Source organism: Dermochelys coriacea, chromosome 4 (genome assembly GCF_009764565.3).
Source record: "Dermochelys coriacea isolate rDerCor1 chromosome 4, rDerCor1.pri.v4, whole genome shotgun sequence".
Taxonomy (NCBI): Eukaryota; Metazoa; Chordata; order Testudines; family Dermochelyidae; genus Dermochelys; species Dermochelys coriacea.
In genome coordinates this window covers 129,539,376-129,565,414 of record NC_050071.1, presented here as the reverse complement: position 1 = coordinate 129,565,414, position 26,039 = coordinate 129,539,376, and the positions used below count along the sequence as shown (strand labels likewise).

General features: G+C 42.9%; 1 protein-coding gene across 3 annotated transcripts in view; it reads left to right on the top strand.

The window, feature by feature from the left end:
* Positions 1–26,039, top strand: part of UVSSA (UV stimulated scaffold protein A) — a 103,419-nt gene that overhangs the window by 47,831 nt on the left and 29,549 nt on the right. For all 3 annotated transcript variants that reach the window (XM_038399924.2, XM_043512671.1, XM_038399925.2), the window contains 2 exons: positions 14,965–15,136; positions 17,460–17,612. In XM_038399924.2, the coding sequence (XP_038255852.1) occupies positions 14,965–15,136; positions 17,460–17,612 (325 nt within the window). The remainder of the gene's footprint in view (positions 1–14,964; positions 15,137–17,459; positions 17,613–26,039) is intronic.

Below are 26,039 nucleotides of genomic sequence, written 5' to 3'. Positions count from 1 at the left end.
ATAATGTGATGTTACTGGAACAGACTAAGACTATGTCTACGATACAAAATTATGTTGACCTAAGTTACATCAGCATACAGTCACTGCAGTTATTAAACTGCTTGTGTGTGTGTGTGCGCACACTTGGTTCCTTGTGTTGGCAATGCACATCTTTACCAGGAGTGTTTGTATTGATGCAGAATGCAAATGCAGTGTACTGTAGGTAGGTATCCCACTGTGCAACTCACCACCTTCTAGTGCAGGGTGTTTTGGGAAGTTCTTTCTGTGCCTGATAGGGCCGAAACAAGTTGTGCAGAGGTGACTGGGAGCATGGGGCCAACTTCCCATAATTCAGTGTTCTCCATCCTGTAATTTCGTCTTCAGCCCAAAATATTTTGTGCTTTTTTTTTTTTTTCAAAATGCCATAAAATCGCCTGGCTCTTGTCACTGTCCGCCACCTCTGACAGAAGCATGGACCTTGCACAGCTCTGCACTGTTATTATGAGCGTTGCAAGCACAGGGAGCCTGATCCTGCCGTATTTGCAGAGCCACAAGAGGACCCGCATTGAACAAAATGATTCCTTGGAGGCTAGATTGTTCTGGGACATAGAAAGAAACAATTCAAGGTTGTTGGTGGCGTTCATGGAGCAGCTGCAGACAATGGAGTGCTGGTTCTGGGCCTGAGAAACAAGCACTGACTGGTGGGCTCACGTTGTCATGCAAGGTTGGGATGATGAGCAGTGGCTGCAGAGCTTTCGGATGTGCAAGGCCACATTTGTGGATCTGTGTGCTGAACTTGCCCCAGGCCTCCAGCGCAGGTACACCCAAATGAATATTTCATTGACAGTGGAAAAGTGTTTGGAGATTGCATCGTAGAAACTATACCATTGTCAAGTTTCCAGTATTTCTTTAAAAAAAAAAAAAAAAAAGAAAAAAAAAGAAAGGAAATAGAATCAGCAAGTAACGATTCATTGCATTGCATGCTAGCCCACAACAATGGTGTCAGCACTAGTCTTTCCTTTTAATACCTGGGTGGTGGTATGATCACTGTCTAGGATATGGTCAAGGCAAGCACAGTGCTTCCTTTGTGGTACTGTGGAAGCAGTCGCTTTAACCTTTAGTCAGGCTCCTATACATATCATCTAACTAAGTCACTTTAGCCATGCCAAGTCTTTTCTAGCTCTTTCTGCCCATCTCCCTTTTTGATGTGGAGTGAGTTGAAGAGAGCCAGAAAGCAGGAAGATCATATTAATAATTATTGTTTATAGCAACACTTCTGTGCTTTTATTTTCTATCTAAACCAAATTCCAACTTTAAAAGTTGTTAGTAGTAATAGTATAAAAGATTTAAGGCAAAACATGGCAGGAAAATACAGCACAAGTAAAATCATTCATGAACTGAAATGGAAACCATTTAGACTAAGCTGCAAAGAAGTGTTCTCTTGTAGTATTACACGTTGGTCTCTTCCTTCATAGAGACCTCTACCAGATTCAGCTAATCTAGAAATATCCATCTTTATCAACTGTAATTTCGCTGTTTATAACACAACTCTGTGCAGACCCAAGGCTCTCGTGTCTATCACAACATAGAAAAAACCCTCTTCCTCTGTTTCAAGGTGTTAACCAAGTCATCTTCACACTAAAGCTAACAAGCATCTATTAGCTGTCTTCAGCTCAAATCCCATTTGGTCTGTCAAAAATGTGCATGATGGAACAAGTTCTTCTTGGAAACCATGAGGCACAAACAACCCACTTCGTCTCAAGTGTCTCTCACTGCAGCATCTGAGCACCTCACGTGTCTAAAAATAGAAACCCCTTTGATTCTTACCTGCCAGTAGGAAAAATTTTTTGATTAGTTTACAGGGTTTTCTCTTGGTGTACGTGTGTGTGAAGGACTTGGTTAAAAAATTTTTTTGTTGGTTTACATTTAGTTTTAAAAGTGGTGAGGTCTGTTGTTGTTGATTCTTGTCTTTTGTGGAAATGAGTTTCATGGTTTAAGTCCCGCTGCTGTGAAAGTTCTGCACTCATTAATTTCCCCTTGTTGGTTGATGGTTTTATTGTTCCAATAGAGTGGAACTGCTATAATAGGTCACAGTTGGGGAGGGGAGGGGAGAGGAGGCAATCTTTTATGTGGCTAGAACCAATTCCGTGGAGGGGTTAGACTGTCATGACAATGACCTTGAACTGGACTGTGCTTAAGTAGTATTCAGATCAAAGAGGTGAGTACTGGAGTGAGGTGACTAGTGACCTTTGTTGACAATTGGATGCTGCATTTCATAACAATTGGTTGCTTTTCATGATGTGGCTATGTGCCTCAACATTGAGTTGTTTTGATCAAGGCTGAAGGTCATGAATGTATAGATCAGTGTAGATCAAATAAATGGGGCACAGTCTTCTGAGCAATTGCAGATGGAAATTAGTATTTTTATGCTGTGACTATTTGGATATCCAGTAACTTTGAAGAGCCCAAAATGATCATAGAGTCATAGAAGATTAGGGTGACCTCAGGAGGTCATCTACTCAAACCCCTTGCTCAAAGCAGGACGAACCCCAACTAAATCATCCCAGCCAGGGCTTTGTCAAGCCGGACCTTAAAAACCTCTCAGGATGGAAAAAGAAAAGGAGTACTTGTGGCACCTTAGAGACTAACAAATTTATTTGCGCATAAGTTTTCATGAGCTACAGCTCACTTCATCGGCTTATGTGCGAATAAATTTGTTAGTCTCTAAGGTGCCACAAGTACTCCTTTTCTTTTTGTGGACAGACTAACACGGGTACTACTTTGAAACCTGTCATTATCTAAGGATGGAGATTCCACCATCTTCCTAGGTAACACATTCCAGTGCTTCACCACCCTCTAGTGAAATAGTGTTTCCTAATATCCAACCTACGCCTCCCTCACTGCAACTTGAGACCATTGCTCCTTGTTCTGTCATCTTCTGCCACTGAGAACAGCCTAGCTCCATCCTCTTTGGAACCCCCTTCAGATAGTTGAAGGCTCCTATCAAATCCCCCCCCCCCCCCTTCTCTTCTGCAGACTAAATAAGCCTAGTTCCCTCAGCCTCTCCTTGTAAGTCATGTGCCCCAGCCCCCTAATCATTTTCGTTGCCCTCCGCTGGATTGTCTCCAATTTGTCCACATCCTTTCTGTAGTGGGGGGCCCAAAACTGGATGCAGTGCTCCAGATGTGGCCTCACTAGCGCCGAATAGAGGGGATTAATCAATTCCCTCGATCTGCTGGCAATGCTCCTACTAATGCAGCCCAATATGCCATTAGCCTTCTTGGCAACAAGGGCACACTGTTGATTTATATCCAGCTTCTTGTCCACTGTAATCCCCAGGTCCTTTTCTACAGAACTGCTGCTTAGCCAGTCGGTCCCTAGCTTGTAGCAGTGCTTGGTATTCTTCCATCCCAGGTGCAGGACTCTGCATTTGTCCTTGTTGAACCTCATCAGATTTCTTTTGGCCCAATCCTCTAATTTGTCTAGGTCACTCTGGACCCTATCCTAAGGCTGCTGACCAGTTTCAATATATGAAGGCAGATGCTCTTGATAGTGTGGAATTTTATAGAGAGAACAAGATCCTTAAAACTCTTTTATTCCCTTCCCCCCAGCATTACTTCAGACTTGCCTGGGTTCAACTTTAGCTAAATGCTGATTTTGGCTAGGCAACAAAGATATTTGGGTTGTGCTGCTTGCTTATGACACAAAGCAGATGTCGAGCTGGATGTTGTCTGCATAATGCTAACACTTCAGTCTATGTTGTCTTGTCAGCCCCCCAGTGGCTTTGTAGAGATGATTGATGAATAATATGGGGGAACAGAATTAGGCCTCTGGGGATCCTTAGAGGTCTAGGAATTGTTTCCCATTCAGCTTCTTTGAATTTAAGATAGCTCTTTGCAAAGACTTCTGATTGATTCTTTGATTCCCCCCCCCCATCTGTAATAAATAAATAAATGAATAAATAAATAAATATATTTTTTTTTTACTCTGTTTTTACGTAGTTGGCTTTCCTTAATGGTCTCAATGAATAAAGCCTTCGACACTAGGCTCCTTCATTATCTTCGGAGATTCAGCTTCAAACATAGTTTCATTGAGTTTAAGGCCAGAATGGACCATTAGTTTATCTAGTGTGACCTCATGCATATCAGAAGCCTTTTCATTTCACCTGTTTCCCTCCCCTGTATTAAACCTGGTAATTTCAGTTACTGCCTTTTTAGTCCTCTGGAAACTAAATAGTTTTGTGCCACAGGCAGAGACTGAGGCACCATCAATGCCCCGAGGCCTTTGCAATAGAAGGGAATTTATTTGGTGATACGTTCCTAGGTGATCCTAGCAGGCAATCCATGCCCTGTGCTGCACAGGAAGGCAAAAAATCAGCCACGTGCCTGCCAATCTGATTGTGGGGAAAATTCCTTTCTGGCCTTTTGTCTGCTGATGAGTTAGACCCTGAGCATGTGAGCAAGACACACCAGCCACACCTCTGAGAGCGGATTCTCTTTGCCACCTCAGAACACCAGTCCACCCCAATCAGTATCCCATTTCTAGCTGTGGCAAAACCCTCCCCCACAGATTACAGTGGTGCATTGGGGGGACTCCCTCCTGACCCTTGCAGGCAACTGGCTGAAGCCCCAAAGCATAAATTAGATTAGTCATTATTATGCACACATGCATATTGTATGCAACTTATTTGTGATCCCTGAAGCCAGGATTGCCCATTTTTGAACGTTTGAAATTTTTGAAGAGCATAAGGATCAAGCCTTAATTTGCATATACGGTAAAGTTATTTTAACAAAAATAAATGCACACTATCACCTTTGTTTTCTTATCTTCCTTTGTAGATGTCTAAAATTGCTTGTTTCAGTTCAGCAACAGCAAAAATGAAAATATGCAATTGATCAACTTTGTCCACACCTTACAGTTTTAGGGGAAAAGTAGTTATAAACCACATTTGGGATCCTATGGGCTGCACTTGCTGTGGGTTTACTTTCCCCCCCTATAGCCATACTATATTAGATGTGCACATATTTATTAAACTCATCTAACAGAACCCCACATCTACTGGGTGAATTTTGTTAAACATTCTGCCTAAAATGAAGATCAAGTGTTAGGTGAACTGGGGTAAGGGAGCTCTGTCTCCACTTCCTTTTTCAGACTCAGATTCAGGAAAGCACATGCTTTAGCTAACTTCCGGCAGGGATGCTTTCTTGAATCAGGGACTCGGTCACTAAAGGATTGTATATTCTCAATGTAACTCAATTTGTTTAGCTAATATCCTAGATCTAATATGCTGTGAATCTTGAGTTTCATTCTTGGGATCTGGATTTCATCAATTCTAAGTCTTATTTTTCTTCAGTTGAGTGTAGATGCATTATAGAACTCAAAATCCTCCTTCCCAGGCTCAGTGATCCTGCCCTGTGTACCTCAGGACTAAGAGCTGCACAGGGGACGTCTCAGTGCCTCTCAAGTTATATGCAGTCATTTTTCAGAAACTTGGAGAAGACCAAAGTAAACAGACATAAAAACATTAGAATTCATAGTCCCATTGTCAGAAATTAAATTCTGAACCAAGAGTATGATAGAGCTGCAACATTAGCACTAAACGAATTAGTCCATTAGGTTACATGGAGAATTTACAGGCAGTTATTGACTTCTATAGGGAAAAACCCCAGAACAGTTATTGAAAAGGGAGTAAGAGACAGCATCCGATGAAGTGAGCTGTAGCTCACGAAAGCTTATGCTCTAATAAATTTGTTAGTCTCTAAGGTGCCACAAGTACTCCTTTTCTTTTTGCGAATACAGACTAACACGGCTGCTACTCTGAAACCTGTCATTACCCCCTGCTTTCAGTACCCAGCAGAACTTAGGAGCCTCTTCCTCCCCATCAGAAGACAACAGTATTAACACACAATTCATTATCTTAATTCAGAAGATATAATACCTCTGACTAAACAAGCATATTTTTTATTTTTTAAAAAAGGAAGTATGGAGTAAAGACTTTTATTAAATTAAGATTAAGGTTGCTATTTAAAAAAGTCTTCAAAAGTGAGGAAATGAATAGTTAAGTTTACTGACTACATAATTGAAATAATACCTCCCTTAATAAATGGTATATCAGAAATCTGCCTAGAGGTGATAGTCAATATTCAAATTACGACTGACTTTGATCCACTGTATACAAAAAAAACTTAGTTTTTTCTCAGTGCATGCAATTGTTAGAAATATTTTAGTTGTTAATTTAAAAGTAAAATTGATACATTACATTAAAGTTAAAAAAATCATATTCAGACAAAAATATCCCTTTTACAACAACCCATAAAGAAAAATAATACAATATATTTAAGTCATAAAATATACCTAAGAATTAAATATAAATTGAATATTGGCACATTTACAGAAAAACATGATTAAAATTTTTCTACTTCCAGCAAAATGTTAAAATTGTTTTTCTCATATATATGAAGGAGTAGATTATGAAAATCCTTCCACACTTCTATGCATGGGTCCCTCTTGTAAGTAAGGTCCTCCTGAAATCTGTAGGCCCTTCCTCAAGTTGGTCTCCCACTGAAGAACATAGAAGTTGAAGGTGCTGAACGCTGCACAACGCAATCAGCATCTTGTAGGTTTGTCCACAGGATTAATTTTACAAGGGGACTGCTCGCATCCACATTAATAGGGTGGCAAATTTGTCACAGAGCAGTCGTGGTAAATTAGTAAAAGTTGCAGGTTCAGGGGAATATAGTGTGTCATCAGAGCACTCTTGTCTTAGACTAAATTAAAAATGGGGCAGAGATAAGGTTATAATGAGCGTTAAGGTTATAATTGTTAGCATGTCTATAATTGTTTTGTCAAACCACATAAGATGTGTAATGTAATTTAATTTCTGTAGTTAATGACCTTAGCTATTAATTATGTTTTTTATAGCTTAGGATTTTTAATGTGCAGTTACAGCAACTTGAATGAAAATTTGTTAGTGAACATGTGTGCATTATAGGGGGAGTTGGTAGTGACCTTTATATTTAGGTTATCTAACACTTTTTTCATTATAAAAGATTCAACCTTTTTTCAGGAAGCTCTGTATATGTCCATGTGATACATTGTTTTTATCATGCATATGATTACCTCACTTGCACTCGTTTGAAACATCTACATTTGCCAGAATTATATCTAACATTTCCAACCTCCTAGTACTTCAAACAGCTGCTTTGGCGTTTTTTTGTTTGTTTGGTTTTGTCAGATACCTCATACACCTACAGGACTAGAAATGGGTGCCATCAGAAACGGAAGATTCTGAGCTTTCCCAGTGCAGCGTACAATATTCGGAGCCCTGAAAGGCTCCAAGATACGGATAAACCATTTTTGATATTTTTTTAAAAAGCTCTTTTCAGTCATTTTTAGAAACTTTTTAAACAGTTTAGTTTTTTCTTTACTTCAGAGGTGTATAGCTGAAGTCATGTTACCCAGGGAGCCTGCCTTTAGGGGTGGAAGGATAGGAGAGATGATCCCAGTAAAGTGGTTTAAAATAAAGCAAACTCTAAAACACTTCTGACATTAATTTCAAAAATACATGATGCCATGTGATATGAAAAGATTGTAGCACCTGTTGGGGATGATCTGCATAATTCACTCCAGGTTTCATCCCTCATGAGAATGGAACTCTGACAAATAATGAAACCTTTATAATATATTATCACATATGATAATTGGTTTACACACACTGTGTATATGCATACATAGATATTATTATAGGTTGGATTCTGAACCACTGAAGACAATGGAAGCTTTTCCATTTGTTTTTGTGGGCATAGGTTCAAGCTCTGTGTGGGAGTATTTGTGTGTTCATATAGAACATGCCTTGCAAAATTCTCTTCGCCCAGTTTACTGTATTTGATGAGTAAAAATATCTTTAATTTTTTCATGATCATGGTGGTAACGGGTGAGTATTATACCCAACCTGGTAAATATCCATGAGAGATTTGCGCGCGCGCGCGTGTGTGTGTGTGTGTGTATTAATATAAATTACACATGCTTTGCTTGGGTAGGACTTCTTAAAATGTGAAACAGAAATTAAATATTATATTGCTCCAGGAAAGTTGCAGTCCATAATACTTGTTTATATTCTATCTCTGTTTTTTCAGTTAAATATAGGTGAATCTGAAGTAGTTAGATTTAGTCTAAATCCACACAGCTGAGGAAACCTGTGCTCTTTCTTTCTCATTTCTTTCTCTGAATTTTGACTGAGGGGCTTTTATCTCCTCCTAATCCCACCATTTCTGTCAGGATATAATCTCTTTCTCAAATTTACATTTTAATTACAAGGCCAGCTGAACTAGCTAAAATCAATAATGTCAGCATTCAGCAGCCTAACTTTCAGTTGAAACCCCAGCCTCTCTCTTTCCTATTATTGATTTATCTCTTGAACACTGTCTACTTTATTGCTTCAGGCAAATAGGTGCCATTTGGTCAATTTAAACAAAAAGGGGTATTTGGACATTTTTATGATTCTTTCTAAAAGGAGATATTGGAACAAATTTGAATCCAGGTACTGTACTTCTGCTAGATGAAATACAGGGAATAGCTAAATTCTATAAAGGAATTTTACTTTTAAAATCGCGTTCAGTGTATTGTATTTACAACACAAATATAGAAGTTTCATCTGTCTGCTTTGGGGATTCTTGCTTTATCTTGTCGTCAAAACTAATTTTATAAACAAATGTTAAAATGTGTACACTATAACAGTATTTGTTAATGCTGTAATAATGTATTTACCTTTCACATGTTTAGCCATCTTTCTTTTAATGGTTTAAAATAACAAATCAATGAAAAAATAGTTTGTTCTTGCAACCCTTCAGAATTCCTGTATTGATCTTTTGGTTGTGATTGTATATATTTAAATGTCACATTGTTCATTTATCTCTCTTGGCTTTCCTGTGTGTGTGTGCCGGTTTAACTCAGTATGATAAGTGAGTGATTATGCTTTGCATATACAGTGTAGGAATCAGGATTATAACTAAAGTTTTGGAACAAAATTTTGACTTTTTTTTTAAAAATGGGTCTTTTTCCCCCTCTTGAGTATAGAACTGCTAAACTTTTTTTGAATATCAGCAGTGACTGGAATACAATGCAAATAGAAGTGCTGTCATAGTTGTGACTTTAAATGGTGCTTTCCAAAAGGTATTTTTTATCCCCATCCCCACCCATTTCTTTTAATTTGGTCAAAAATTGATCTGTCCTACATTTAAAGCCATCACAAATACTTCTGGGCTAATCTTGTTTATATCAAAGGGTTTGTATATTATGACTAGTTGTATATTGTGAAGGAAGTTTAGCTAGAGCAGTTAAGATTTGGGGAAGTAAAGTACCCTTATAACTGGGGAGTATGTCTACATTACAAGTGTTGCAGCGGCACATCTTTAGTGCTGCAGCTATACCACTGTAGTGTAGGCACTTATTACGGTGATAGAAGGGTTTTTTCCATTGCTGTAGTAAATCCCCAGAAGAAGCAGTAGCTAGCTCGATAGAAGAATTCTTCCGTTGACGTAGCTGGGTCTACAGTGGGGATTAGTTCAATGTAACTGTTACACCAGGCATGAAATTTTTCACATCCCTGAGCAATGTATCTAGAAAGTTTAGGTGTAGACCAGGCCATCTTTTATAATGGGATTGGTTTGGTTGTGCTTTGTTGCAAAGCACCAGTTTGTTGGCAAACTTCCTTCGATCACTACAGCTGATTATGATAGAAGTTAGAGATGGAGAAGCATCTGTAGTCCATCCTCTTCTGTAAACCCTTGTACTCCTGCATAGTTTCTTTCAGTGTAATGTTAAGTGCTATTCTTCTTTGAGTGCTTGCTCAAGTCCATTCCAGTGTAGGTGTGTGCTCGCCCAAAGCACCGCTGCCGGAAAGTATTTCTCTCAGTGGTATCCATCGGGTCGGGTCGGCTCTGATGCCTCCTGGAGTTGCACCCTCATAGCGCCAGTATATAGGGCTCTACCATTTCACCTTCCCCTCAGTTCTTTCTTATTGCCTGTGACAGTCGCTGGAACTTCTGCTCATCCTTGTGTTCACGCAAGTACTCTCCTCGGTGAACTTTGCCTCTTCCTGTATACAGATAATTATAGTAGTTAGAATTTACAATTTCATGTTATTTAGTAATTATTAGATTAAAATCCTGATTATTGGGGTTACCACTTCCCCAGCACCAGGGCATGCCTTGGTTACCCAGGACTCTTGGTTACAGCCTGTCCAACCCCTTGAGAAGGGAACTACAAAGCGAGTTTGCAAAGATGGATCTGCCATTTACCCATTGGTGAATGGTCAAAATCACCACCAGGTGGACTATAATTGAGGATACCGATAGCCTTTGTTGCTTCAGGTGTAGCAAGTAGTTCAGAATACATGGAACTGATGATCGCATGGGCGAGACCCCTTTTTGCACTGTCCAGATCCACTCTTCCACTTTGCCAGGTATGTGGCCCTAGTGGATAGTTTTCTGTTCCCTAAAAGAACTTCTTGAACTTGACCTGAGCTTGCTAACTCCAAGGGGTTCAGCCCTGGAGCTTCCAGGCCATGAGATGGAGGGACTTGAGGTTCTGATGATGTAAGCATCCGTGATCCTCAGAGATGAGATCCAGAAACAGTGGTAGGCTGATTGGTGTTTCCAATGAAAGATCCAGAAGGGTGGTAAACCAATGCTGGCCAGGTCGGAGCTATCAGGATCAAGTTTGTGATGACTTCTCTGACCTTCAGCAGGACCTTGTGTATGAGAGGAAAGGGGGGAATGCATAGTAGAGATGTTCTCTTCAGGGGAGGAGAAACACATCTGTGAGTGAGCCCAGGCTGTGATTCAGAAAGGAACAGAACTGAAGACACTTTCTGTTCATCTGTTTGCAAAACTGGTGTATCCGGGGAGTTCCCTCCTCTGGGAAAATGTTCTTTACGGTATCTGGGAGGATGGACCATTCGTGATAGGAGAAAGACAAGTGGAGGCAATCCACTAACTCGTTCTGTCCCCTTGGGAGATAGGAGGCTTCGAGGTGGATTAAGTGGATATGCAGAATTCCCACAGGCAGAGAGCTTCCTGGCACAGGTATTTCCCCATTCAAGACCTTAGCAATGTGCTCTCTACTCTACTTGTCCTGGAAAGTGGCCATCACCTCGGCCATAAGGGTCTCAAAGATTCGGGCCCTTACTTCTGAACCTCCCTACATAATCTTCTTTAAGGATAAGGTCCAAATGTGCCCTCAACCAGCCTTCCTCCAAAAGGTGGTGTTGCAATTCCACAATAACCAGGACATTTTCCTCCCAGTCTTCTACCCAAAGTCACATGCCAACAGGCAGGAACAGAGGCTTCATTCACCAGATGTCAGGTGGCGCTGGCCTTCTACGTAGGAAGGACTAAATCATTTAGGAAGACTACTCAGCTTTTTGTGGCAGTGGCAGACAGGATGAAAGGTCTCCCGTCTCAACCTAGAAAATTTCTTTGTGCATCACTTCTTGTATCCGTGTGTGCTACAACTTGGTGCAAGTCCCTGCTCCAGCCCTGATGGAATATTCCACAAGGGCGCAAGAGTCTTCACCTGCATTCATGGCACAGGTTCCCATCGAGGATATCTGTAGAGTGGCAACATGGTCTTCAGCCCACAGTTTTGCAACTCATGATGCCATCACTCAGAAGGCCAGCAACGATGCTGGATTCGGCAGAGCGGTGCTACAGTCTGCTTGTCATTGAACTCTGAGCCCTCCTCCTACATCTGCTTGGGGGTCACCTACATTAGAATGGACATGAGCAGGCACTCAAAGAAGAAAAAAGGGTTACTAACCTTCCCCAGCTGCTGTTCTTTGAGATGTGTTGCTCATGTCCATTCCACAACCCAACCTCCTATCCCTCTGTCAGAGTTATCAGACAAGAAGGAACTGAGGGGGCAGCAGGGCCCTATATACTGTCACTAGGAGGGCGCAACTCCAGGGGGCACTGGAGCCAACCTGACGGATACCACTGAGGGAAAACTTTCCAATGGTGGTGCACAAACCTACATTGGCATCGACATGAGCAACATATCTTGAAGAACAAAAGATACGGAATGTTAGTAACCGGTTTTTCTTCTTCGAGTGCTTGTTCATGTCCATTCCAATCAGGTGTGTGTACATACACAGTAGCTGGAAGATTTTTTTCCCCAAAGCAGCAACCGTTGGTTTGGCCTGGGCAACCCCTGGAGTCACGTCTTTATGGCGCCAAATATAGAGCCCTGCCGATCCACCACCCCCTCAGTTCCTTCCTGCTGCCAGTGGCGGTAGCTGGGACTTCCCCTTGCTCTTCTCTTGCTTTGGCAAGTGGATTAGCAGTGCTTTAGCTGTACGCTGTACATAGCTGGTTTCCAGTAGTTAGTATAGTTTAGTAGTTCTTTATAAGTTTAAGGGGTTCCCTCCCCCATTTGTTACTGGGGCATGCCATGATCCCCAGGCTTTGACTTGCCAGATTTGCTTGAAGTGCATGCCAAAAAGTGACACGCGCCCCCCCCACACACACACACACACACCTCTCCTGCTTACGATGCCTGGGTGAGGGCCACCAGAAAGACTGCTGCAAGATCTGTTGGGATTTCCAACCAAGAACCATTAAGGAGAGGGAGCAGTATATCAAAATTCTTTTTAATGGAGGCAGCTCTCTGACCTCAGTTGGACCGAGGCCCCGGGGACCCTGCTCCCAGCACGTTGTCTTCTGCGTGAAGCACTCTGGCACCGTCTTTGAAGGATCCGATGCCAAAGAAAGATGCTGGCAAGGAAGCTCGGCATTGAGCCTCTCGGGGACATTCTAGCCTTGGGCACTGGTCCCAGTTGCCGGCCCAGAAGAAAAAGAGGTCAGAGAGAGGCCAGTCTCCCTCAGGTGGCGATAACCTTGGCCAGGAGGGTGTCTGAACTCAAGGCCCTAACCTCAGAGCCCCCTTATACTGTGTTTTATAAGGACACGGTGCAGCTCAGACCTCATTCTGCTTTCCTCCCGAAGGCTGTATCGCAGTTTCACATTAACCAGGACATCTTTCTCCCGGTGTTCTACCCTAAGCTGTACTCACTAGATGTCTGCAGGGCGCTCTACTTCAAGAGGACAAAGCCGTTCAGAAAATTAGTCCAGCTATTCTTGGCTGTGGCGGACAGAATGAAAGACCTACCCATGTCGTCACAACACATTTTGTCATGTATCACATCCTGCATCCACAAGTGCTACAACCTGGTGGAGGTTCCCGCACCCCTGATCACTGTGCACTTCACCAGAGCGCAGGCTTCGTCAACAGTGTTCCTGGCGCAGATTGCTACTCAAGAAATCTGCAGAACAGCGACGTGGCCCTTGGTATACACTTCCGTCTCGCGCTATGCGATTACCCAGCAGTCCAGAGACGATGCAGCCTTCCGAACAGTGCTCCAATCAGTGGACGACTCCAACCCCACCTCCTGAACTTGGGCTTGTGAGTCACCTGATTGGAATCGACATGAACAAGCACTTAAAAAAGAAAAAATGGTTACCCACCTTCTCATAACTGTTGTTCTTCAAGATGCGTTGTGCATGTCCATTCCAATACCCACCCTCCTACCCCTCTGTTGGAGTAGCTGGCAGGAAGGAACTGAGGGGGTGGCGGGTTGGCAGGGTCCTGTATTAGGCTCCATGGAGACGTGACTCCAGGGGGTGCCCAGCCCGGCCCTCTGGTTGCTGCTAGGGGAAAAATCTTCTGCCTACTATGCACATTTGTGCGCACACACCTGATTGGAATGGACGTGCGCAACGCAGCTCGAAGAACAACAGTTACGAGAAGGTGAGTAACCATTTTTTTTAAAAACACTTCAGAGATGATCTCCACAACGTTCCTTGAGAGGCCGTTCTGCAGTCTAATAGACCTCCCTGTTAAGATTCCCACCCTTCTCAATATTTAGCCTATATTTTCCTCTGCTCAGTTTTATCCCATTACCCTTAATTATCATTGCCCTTATCTGTCTGGTTTCCAGTGAATTTTGCAGTGCTTATATCAAAGCTAATTAGAATGAATTTTTACATAGGATTTTTTAGACACAAACACAGTCACCTTCCCCATGCTCAAGTTAAGAAGTGGAAGTAATAGGTGAGCATGCTATGTATTCAGTGCTGCCAGTTAAGAAATGAAGGGTGGGATAGTATGGCAATTGGGAATCACCAGGTTGGAGGAAAAGCCTTAGCCACAAAGCTCTTTCCCATTAGTCATGCTCCTTAACTAGCTGTGGTGATGGTAGGGTGTAAGTTGTTTTGCTATGTCAGCTCTACACTACCAATGAATATCCCTACATCAGAGTTATCCCCCTGTGCCTGGCTGAGTCAAGTTTAGGTGTGCTTTGCACAGGGAATGTTACACCAAAGCAGCCACAGCACCAGGGAGCCTATGGCTATTAAGTCTGTTTTCTTTCTTGTGCTGCTCTTCAACTTTATTTATTTTTTGCATTTCCGTATTAGATAGGGAACTTCTCTTTAGCATCCCTCATGGATATAATATTTATAGTTCCTTTCACATACTACTCTGCCTTGAATTAGCAGTGAGTATGGTATGGACTCTGAGAGGGCTGATGTGAAACTATTACCAGCCACAATCATGTCAAAAAACAGTGTAGCAATTTGGACGTCATCTTTTTGTTGTTTAACTTTTCTTTCCTGGTGGGATATTACAGTGTCATAATGAGATTTTACTGTTGATATGGTAATAATACTTGTTTGTACCAAAATAATAATAATTTTCTCCATAGTAGAAATAGTAGCGTATCTACTGGCTTGTATCAGTAACCTGCTGGTTGATGCCATTCCAACGAAAAATAGTTAGTGAAGTAGCCACAATCTATCCACTCCTTTGCTAGCCTTACCAAACACTCTGATATAGTTGTAAGATTTCTCTTTTTAAAGGCTTTATTTTTCCCCTCCTAAACATGCTGGGTTTTTTTTTTTGTTTTTTGTTTTGTTTTGTTTTTTTCTGCAGGGTTGGAGCCCCAGTCATCTCCGAAAGTATTAACAAAAGGAATGGTCATGAGTCCAGATTTGCTGAACTCCCAGTCAGAAAGAAATGAAGAGGAACTTGATCCAACTTGTGCCGCTGCAACATTGAAACTTATCCGAGATAAGCTACCTAAGTTACTATCCCTAAACACCAGGTCATGATCATTTTATTTGTTTTAGAAACATCACTATGATGTCCTTGGCTCTGTTAGTTACAAAAGCTCTCCCAGAAAGTACACCCAGAAATGGGGCAGGCTAGAAGAGATTAGGCCGGGGTTCTCAAACTGGGGGTTGTGACCCCTCAGGGGGTCTCGAAGTTATTACTTGGGAGGTCATGAGCTGTCAGCCTCTACCCCAAACACTGCTTCGCCTCCAGCATTTATAATAGTGTTTAAATATTTAAAAATATGTTTTTAATTTATAAGTTTCAGAGTAGCAGCCATGTTAATTTGTATTCGCGAAAAGAAAAGGAGTACTTGTGGCACCTTAGAGACTAACAAATTTATTAGAGCATAAACTTTCGTGAGCTACAGCTCACTTCATGCATCCGATGAAGTGAGCTGTAGCTCACGAAAGCTTATGCTCTAATAAATTTGTTAGTCTCTAAGGTGCCACAAGTACTCCTTTTCTTAATTTATAAGGGGAGTCATGCTCAGGCTTGCTGAGTGAAAGGGGTCACCATACAAAAGTTTGAGAACCACTGGATTAGGCTATAAAATATTACTTATTTGTATTTAAAATACCTTTTTTATACCCAGTCTTAACACATGCGTGATTAGAAGTCTAGGTTTTGCTAATCATTTTTGGTAGATTCTTTAGAAAATCTTTTACTAAGAACTTATCATAGGGATCCCATCCAAAAAGAGTTGTGTTTGCTGGGGGAATGTTTGGGTTTGCAAATCCTAATACTAGGTTAGCAAATAAATAGTTTCAAAAGCCTTGGATTTCCTGATGACTTACTATGTCATAAATGCCAGCTATTGAAGCCTGTCATACTGATTTCAAAGACTATCATTTGTCAATCCTATTCAGAGCTTCCTGAAATTTCAGTCCTGACTATGAATTATAGTAGAATCTCAAAGTTACGAACACCTTCGGAATGAAGGTTGTTCATAACTCTGAACAAAATGTTATGGTTGTTCTTTCAAAAGTTTACAGCTGAACATTGACTTACTACAGCTATGAAACTTTACTATGCAGAAGATAAATGCTGCTTTAAACCATCTTAATTTAAATGAAACAAGCATAGAATCAGTTTCCTTCCCTTGTAAAATCTTTATTTTAAACTTTCTCTTTATTTTTCTTTAGTAGTTTGTTTAACACAGTAGTATGTTGTTTTCTTTTTTATTTTTTTTGTCTTTACTGCTGCCTCATTGCGTACTTCCGGTTCCAAATGAGGTGTGTGGTTAACCAGTCCGTTTTTAACTCTGGTGCTCATACCTCTGAGGTTTTACTGTAGCGGAGATTGATATGCCATGCTTGCAAATCTGTGAGAATGGACCCTAGTATTCCCTGTGACTGGAGTAACCTGCTAATGGACTGGCATCTCCCAAAATGACACTTGTATAATGTAAAAAGCTAGCAGAAGCCGAAGCACAATATTGCAAAGGCAAAGTGCTGTACTCCATTAGTTTTCTAGAGGGTTTAATCAATATGGCAATAACAAACTAAACTTCAAAATTCAAAAAAGATATGTTCATGTGTTTTAATACTATAAATTAGTAAGACCATCATAATTTGGGCTACTGAAGTGCTTAGGGTCTGCAACTTCATGTTTTGGATTTAGTGAATTGTTAGATAACATTGCATAACTGGTAGTGGACATTCTTTAGTCAAATAGTGGAAGGCCATCCCTTTACTTTCTAATGATGAACTTGGTAAAAACCCCTTTATACCATATACTTTGTACTACTGTGTTTGAGAACAGCTAACAACCTTACCTACCTCTTTTCTTTATAAACTTTTGTCCTTCTGTAACACAAAACTTCTGCTAAGGGAAAAGTAGAATTGGTGGTGGTGCTGAAAACCCCAGTGGTGCAAGTCTGGGAGATGGAATGCTGTGCACACAAAACAAGGATGTTGCAATCTACGTAATGACAGTACAAACATGGACAAAATCTACAGAAGCAAGACAGTTCTGAATTAGGTTTTCAACAACAACCTCACTGTGGCTTCTGTTGTACTACACCATCTATGATCCATTATTAGATCACATACAGACCTTTAGGATCCCACAAGCTGCTTGAAAAGATTTTTTCAATCATGAACTGAGTGTTAATATAAGCTTAACTATATATTGTGCTCTGCTTGTATGACAGCATCACACTCTATATCCTAAAGAACAAACCAACTAAAGTAGATAGTAGAAGTCCTAGTGGATCTTAGATAATGTGAGTGTTGGTGCAGAAGGTTAGCAAAAGCAGGGAAATAGTTGTGATCATTATTGTTCTCTATTGACTTTTTATTATCTTTCTCCAGTGCATCTGCAAATCCCAAGCCAGCAGCTTCAGGAGAGCTTGACAGTGAGACAAGAAAACTAGAAGAAGAAAGAGCTAAAGCTCCTATAGTACCCTTTGGATTAGATCTTTACTACTGGGGACAGGACCAGCCAACTGCTGGCAAAATTCTCAAGTAAATACAGTCTGATTTTTCTTTTAAGAAACAAAAAGATTGGTTTAGTCTGAGAGGTTGTGCAGGGGATGAACCCTACTGCTTCTGATAGTAATTACTTTTCTCCTTTCCTTTACAATAAGTGATCTATAAACATTCTTAATAACTTTAACTTACAATTAGATGTATTTTGAGAGGATAGGATTTGAATTAAGTATTTTTGTCTTTCAAAGCATATCTGTATTTATGGTAGCACCTAGTCCAGTTGAGATAGGGGCCCCATGTGCTCGGTGTTCTACAAACACAATACGAGACAGACCCTGCCCTGAAGAGTGTGCAATCTAAGACAGACCAATGGTAGAAGAAAAGAAGGATTATTATTCCCATTTTTATAGATGGAGAACTGAGGCAGAGAGATCAAGTCATTTGCCCAAGATCACACAAGAAATCTGTGGCAGAGCTAATAACTACACCCAGATCACCTGAGCCCCAGCTCTCAAATAAATTTGTTAGTCTCTAAGGTGCCACAAGTACTCCTTTTCTTTTAACAATACAACTATTGTTCTTCCTTGTTTGGGAAGGTGCTGTGCTTTCTTGTACACAGAGTGGTGCCAGCTTTGCGGCAGGACCAGCAACACGAGGACAGTTTACACCTGTACTTCAGAGATATGTTTCTAATTGGCAATTTTAAAGCCTATTCATAGCCCTGTAATTTTTATTAATAACCTGGCATTCAAAGTCCTCCTTCCATTTTTTGCTCACGTTGTAGCTCATGGGTATGCATCTGCTCTCTCCAAACAAGCAGGAGATTTCCATTTCCCTGACAAAGAATGTATCTGTATCTGCTGCAGAAATTGGCACTGAAGCGCCACAAAACTATAGGGCTTGTAAATCCCACACTGGGTTAAAACAGGTAAAAGATTGGAAGTATGTGTGTGTTGCTAATCAAAAAGGTAAACTCTCATGGCCTCACTGGTATTACTTTGAGTTTTTCTTACCAAAGCAAAACAGCTTAATCACAATTAGCTTTGTGTGGATATCTGTAGTAATAATGCTGTACAAACAAACCATAAATGCTGCAGCAGCATGAAGCCTAGGGGAATAGCATCATCAATTTTTCCACATTTCTGCACAAATGTGGAACATCAGTTTCCCTGGCACAGGGTCTTTTGTTCTGCCTTACATTACAGATGATGATGCTAACACATATTCTCTTTCATACTGCACTTTCCAGAAGAACAGCAAACTTCATGTTCTGCTATTCTTCCCTAACTCGTTGATTTCTAATGTCTTCTTGGACAGAAACTCAAATGGTAATTGATTTCTTATTGTCTTTTGTTACGATTCACCCAATTTGATTTAGCTCACAGAGGTAATATTTGCAGAAAATAGCAATAGTAGTGGCAGTGTTTCTGTGCCTCAAATCATGTAAAACACTGCACAGACTTCGTGTTATTGAGCAGTCACTATAGAGAGTGAAATTTGACACAGTATGATGCTTTAACGCCCTGCCTCCCAAGTCCATCCTGTCCTATGAAGTGAATTCTTTAAAGTCGATAGAATGGTAAAGGTTTTCAGTAAAGCCTTAAGAAGTATTTGTCTGTGATGCTGCCTAAACAGTGGAAAGGCTTTATTTTACATTGTAAATGAGTTATTCAAGTCATAAGTGAAATCAGGAGCATATTTGACTGCCTGTCTTCCTCGCGTGTTTTATTTTTATGCTTCCCAATAAAATAGAGGGCACGCTTCTAAACCTTATAGCCTATAACTACAGATATGCTGATCTAACCAAAGATAATTTAAGTAACTGCACACACATTAGACCATTATCAGAGGGGTAGCCATGTTAGTCTGGATCTGTAAAAGCGGCAAAGAGTCCTGTGGTACCTTATAGACTAACGGACGTATTGGAGCATAAGCTTTCGTGGGTGAATACCCACTTCGTCGGATGCATGTAGTGGAAATTTCCAGAGGCAGGTATAAATACGCAAGCATTATACTATTGACACCTGGGTAGAATATACTTACTGAAAAATTAGGAGAGACATTGCCAGATCGTTGACGTTATCTGTAGTAGAAATAAATACCTCACAAGATGCACTGAAAAATAAAGGAGGGGATATATGCAGCTTTTATGTAGATTTGTTATTTTTTAAATCAGATGTAGAAAATCTTCAGTTGTTTCACATTATAACTTGTTAATAACACTATTTTGAGAGTTTCTACGGGGAGATATATGTGGTATATCTTGACTTTAGTAAGGCTTTTGATTGTCTCGCATGACCTTCTCATAAACAAACTAGGGAAATACAACCTAAATGGAGCTACTGTAAGGTGGGTGCATAACTGGTTGGAAAACTGTTCCCAGAGAGTAGTTATCAGTGGTTCACGGTCAAGCTGGAAGGACATATCAAGTTGGGTCCTTCAGGGATCAGTTCTGGGTCCGGTTCTGTTCAATATCTTCATCAGTTATTTAGACAATGGCATAGAGAGTACACTTTTATAAAGTTTGTGGACATGCCAAACTAGGAGGGGTTGCAAGTGCCTTGGAAGATGGGATTAAAATTCAAAATGATCTGAACAAACTGGAGAAATGGTCTGCAATAAATAGGATGAAATTCAATAAGGACAAATACACAGTACTCCACAGTTGAACATGTACAAAATTGGAAGTGACTGCCTAAAAAGGAGTACTGCAGAAATGGATCTGGGGGTCATAGAGCATCACAAGCTAAATATGAGTGAACAGTGTAACATTGTTGGAAAAAAAGCAAATGTCATCCTGGGATGTATTAGCAGGAGTGTTAGTATTGTGTCCAGTCTGGGCGCCACGTTTCAGGAAGGATGTGGACAAATTGGAAAAATTCCAGAGAAGAGCAACAAAAATGATTAAAGGTCTAGAAAACATAACCTCTGAGGGAACATTGGGGAAAAAATGGGTTTGCTTAGTCTGGAAAAGAGAAGACTGAGAGGGGACATAAGGGGACATAAAAGATTGTTACAAGGAGGTGGGGGGGGGGATTGTTCTCTTTAACCAGTGAGGATAGGACAAGAAGCAATGGGTTTAAATTGCAGCAAGGGTAGTTTAGGTTAGACTTTAGGAAAAACTTCCTAACTGTTAGGGTGGTTAAACACAGGAATAAATTGCCTAGGGAGGTGGTGGAATCTCCATCACTGGAGATTTTTAAGAGCAGGTTTAACAAACACCTGTCAGGATGGTCTAGCTCAGTGGTTCTCAACCCACAGACCACTTGCAGCCCAATCAATACGTAGCTGTGACCCATGTGATATCCTCAGGGCCATAAAAGTATTATATATATTGTGTGGATGCATCCCACATAACAGAAAGAGAGCTCATATGTGGTCCACAATGGTAAATAGGTTGAGAACCACTGGTCTAGATAATACTCAGTCTTGCTTTGAGTGCAGGGGACTGGACTAGAAGACTTCTCGAGGTCCCTTCCAGTCCTGCAATTCTGTGATTCTATGAGATGGTGATTATCGGGAAGCTAATTTTTAATGGCTGTTTAATTTAGTCAGCGGCTGATGTATGTTAGTCTTTTCTCAAGGAGATTACTATAGTGGACTCTACAAAGAAGTTGGATTAAACTTTATTTTCAAAAAGTATCCTAAATGTTTAGCCCAATGACAATAGCCCTTTAAGCTGTTATAAGAACTGTTAAATTCAATATATTCTTTCCTCCCTCTGTATGTGGAGCTCCAATTAATACCTCAGTTATTCACCTGTATTGAGGACAGACTGTCTCTGAGGGCTTGGCTACACTTGCAGATGTAGAGTGCTGGGAGTTAAACCAGCCTTTGTAGACTGCAGCAGGGAAAACGCTGCTGTGTGTTTACACTGTCAGCTGCTAGCGCACTGGCGTGGCCACATTAGCAGCTCTTGCAGTGCCACAAACAGCAGTACATTGTAGTAGCTATCCTAGTGTGCAAGTGGCTGCAGCATGCTTTTCAAAGGGGGTCGGGGGTGGAATCTGACAGGGAGTGTGTTGTGTGTATGTGGGGGGGAGAGACCATGGGTTTTGGGGGACAGAGCGTGTGTCAGCATGCTGTCTTGTAAGTTCACACAGCAGCAGACCCCTCTCCCTCTTGCCTGCCTCTCTCTCTCTCTCACTCACACCAGCAGCATTCCACAGTAATGGTTTGCTTTGTCCTGGGGCAGATAAGCATGGTGGCTGTCAAAAATGGAGCTTTGAAAGGGGAGATCCGCATACCTGCAGCTGAGTTCAAAACAATGACAAGAGTGGCCGCTTGCAGTCACAGCGCAGTAATGCAGCACGTCATCCACACTGACACCCGGGTGTTTCAGTTGGGACGCAGCAAGCATAATGCTTCTCATGGAGGTGGATTACCAGGAGCACTCCAGCTGCAGAGTCCAGGCGCTCTGAGTGTGGAGCCTCAGGAGTTAGAGCACCTGGGGCTGATTTAATGCGCTCTAACTTGCAAGTGTAGCCAAGTCCTAAGTGCATTGGTTCTTAAACTGTGAACTATAGAGTTCTTCTTCGAGTGCTTGTTCATGTCGATTCCAATCAGGTGTGTGCGTGCGCACATGCACAGTAGCTGGAAGATTTTTCCCCTAGCGGCATTCATCGGGTCGGCCTGGGCGCCCCCTGGAGTTGCGCCTTCCTGGCGCTCAATATTGTGCCCTGTCGACCTGCCACCCCCTCAGTTCCTTCTTACCGCCAGTGACAGTTAGCTGGAACTTCCCTGTGCTCTTGTCTCGACAAATGCATTTAGCAGTTTCTTACATTGCTCTCCATTAATTTTCCATTGTTCGTTAATAGTTAGTAGTTCATTAGTGTTAGATAAGTTTCTTTTGCGGGGGGAATTCCCTTCTACGCTTTCCTGACACCAGGGCATGCCAGGGTCTCTGGGCTTCAAAGCCTGAGGCAAGTGTATGTCCAGAAGCGATCCTCACACCTCGTGTCTAAAGTGTTTAGGAGAGGGCCATCAGAAGGATCATTGTGCCATTTGTAAGACCTTTAGGCCCAGGACTTTAAAAGATAGAGAGCAGTGCCTGAAGGTCCTGTTAATGAAGGCAGCACTCCACCCCCAGCCCAACCGAGTCAATGGACCCTGCGCTGAGCATCTCCTCCTCGGTGCAGAGTGCTGCGGCACCGTCAGCACGAGCACCAGTGCTGGGTAAGGATAAGGACTCGTGGCACCATCCCGGCTCCACTCGCGGGTCACATGCCACACAGAGGCACCGCTCACAATTGCTGGTGCTGCAAAAGAAGAAGAGGACGGAAGAGGGGTCGCCCTCCCCCTGCTAGGCCTAAGGAGCCTGCCGCTGTGAGACCTGAGTCGGGCTACACTAGTCCACCGGTGACGGTCACGCCAACTCCTGCTTGCATGGAAGGACGGTAGAGTCCGGTCCCTGCTTGCTTGCCCAGGCTGAGCCATGAGTTGCACCTCCCTTCGACACCAGAGGCATTTGAGGCAGTCCAAGAACTTCTTCACCTCATGGCACCGTTCTCTCCTTCCGTATGGGACAGGTCGTCGAGGATGGCATTGATGCAGATGGCACTTTCAGCACTGGCTGTGCCTGCATCAGTTTATGCAGCCCCTACATTGAGGGGCACGACACCATCTGGGTCGGCACTGGCCCAAGAAACCCAGATGCCGCAGGACCATTTGGGTGCAGCAGGAAGGGAGCTGCCACCCCTCACAAGGGTCTCTTCCTCGCCAGATGAGGCATTGGCGGGCACGGCGACAGCCCCCGCCTTGGAGGACAACAGGGTTCTGCAGCAGTTGTTGCAGAGGGTTGCCCAGGGCCTGGGCATTCAGGAGGAGGAAGTAGTGGAGGATGCAGATCCAATGGTGCACATCCTCACCCCCTCCGGACCTGCACATATTGCCCTGCCCCTCATAAAGACCATCTCTGACACCATGAAAACTCTGTGGCAGACCCAAGCCTCATTGCCCACTAGGGCTAAGTGCAACAAAAGAAGCTACTTTGTGCCATCCAAGGGTTATGAGCATTTATACACGCATTCCACACCTGACGCTCTTGTGGTTGATGCTGACAACCAATGCAAGCGTTAGGGCTTCCAGGGACCCTCCCCAAAAAATGAGGAGGTGAAAAGGCTTGACCTTTATGGGAGAAAGGTCTACTATACTGGAGGCTTAGAGCTCTGCATTTCAAATCAGCAGTCTATTGTCAGCCGGTACTGCTTTAGTACATTTGGGGCAATGGCTGAATTTGTGGAGCTGTTGCCTCAGGACTCCCATGCTGAGCTTTTGGCTGTTGTGGAAGAAGGGAAACTCGTTTCCAGGGCTTCGCTATGAGCTGCACTAGATTCAGCGGATGTGGCTACTCATGTCATGACCATAGACATAGCTTTGAAGAGGGGCTCCTGGCTCCAAGTCTCAGGCTTGCCATATGAGGTCCAACAAACTATTCAGGATCTCCCCTTCGAGGGTTTGGCTCTATTTTCCAAAACGGCGGATAAAAGGCTGCATAGCCTGAAGGATTCGAGAGCCATTCTCAAATCGTTGGGCCTCCATACTCCCACTACACAGCATAAACATTTTAGGCCGCAACCTCCTCCACATTTCTACCAGCCGCAGAACTGTCAGGGTGGTTCATGGATGAGGAACAGGAATGGCAGAAGGTGACTGCACCCATCCTCAGGCCAGGGCTCTGGCCAATATAAACAGGTCTTTTGAAGGCGCAGTTGAGGATAGCGCACCAGATCCCCAACTGGATCCACCCAACCGTCCCTTCTCGTCTCGACTACCCCTTTTTACCGTGCATGGTCCCATATCATCTCAGACGGTTGGGTGCTCCACATGGTAGAGAGGGGATACTCCATTCAATTCTGTGCCCTCCTGCCCTTCCACCATCCTTCCCCTTCCCTCCTCACGAGCAGCTCCGTATCCACAAGGTGCAATTGCTCCTATCTCTAGGGGCAGTGGAGGAGGTTCCTCAGGAGCACAGGGGCGAGGGCTTTTATTCCCAATATTTCCTTATACTGAAAGCCAAAGATGGCCTGAGGGCCATCTTGGACCTGTGAGAACTCAGCAAGTTCATGAAGAAACTCAAGTTCTGCATGGTCTCTTTGGCCTCAATCATCCCATCACTGGATCCAGCAGACTGGTATGCTGCCCTCGACTTGAAGGATGTGTATTCCCATATTGCAGTCACTCAGCTCCACATGAAGTACCTCAGGTTTGTGGTGAACTACCATCTTACAGTCCTTCCTTTTGGCCTGTCAGCAGCACCTCAAGTCTTCACCAAGTGCATGGCAGTCGTCGCTGCGTTCTTCGCAAGCACCACGTACAGGAGTTTCCGTACCTCGACAAGTGGTTGATCAAGGGCCGCTCCAGGACTCAAGTGGAAGCACAGGTCAGATTCATCAGAGCCACCTTCAACAACCGGGTTTCCTTCTAAACGAAGCAAAATCGACTCTGTCACCCATCCAGAGGATAGAGTTTATAGGGGCAGTATTGGACTTGACCCAGGCCAGGGCATACCTGCCGGAAGCAACATTTCAGGCCCTGAAAGATATCATTCGAGGCATAATACAGTTTCCCACCACCACAGCAAGAAACTGCCTAAAGCTTCTTGGACATATGACTGCCTGTACCTACATTGTGCATTGTACAGACTCAGGCTTTGACCTCTTCAGTTGTGGCTCACATCAGTGTATATCGCCCAGCCCGGGACAGCTTGGACAGGTTTGTGACCCTGCCGTGCTCGGTCCTCGACTCCCTCATCTGGTGGCTCGACCCTCAGGAGGTGTGCTCAGGAATCCCCTTTACTAGTCTGCAGCCGTGTCTCTCGCTAGTGATGGACGCATCAGACTTAGGCTGGGGAGCTCATCTGGTAGACCGCAGGACCCAAGGTCTCTGGTCTCAGGCCGACCTGGCTCTCCACATCAACATCAGAGAGCTGAGAGAGGTGCGCCTAGCATGCCAGACCTTCCGTACACACTTAACGGGACATTGTATATCAGTTATGATTGACAATACAATAGCAATGTTCTATATCAACAAATGAGAGCGGGGGGTTGCAAGCTTCTTCGAGTGCTTGTTCAGGAGGACCACGTCGCTGCTCTGCAGATTTCCTGAGTGGGAACCTGAGCCAGGAAAGCTGTTGACAAAGCTTGCGCCTCAGGAAATCTGCAGAGCAGCGATGTGGTCCTCCATACCTGCTTTTGCCACGCACTATGCGATTACTCAGCAGGCCAGAGACGATGCGGCCTTTGGACGAGCAGTGCTCCAATCAGTGGAAGACTCCGACCCCACCACCTAAACTTGGGCTTGTGAGTCATCTGATTGGAAATGACATGAACAAGCACTCGAAGAAGAAAAAACGGTTACACACCTTCTCGTAACTTTTGTTCTTCAAGATGTGTTGTTCATGTCCATTCCAATACCCACCCTTCTACCCCTCTGTCAGAGTAGCTGGCAAGAAGGAACTGAGTG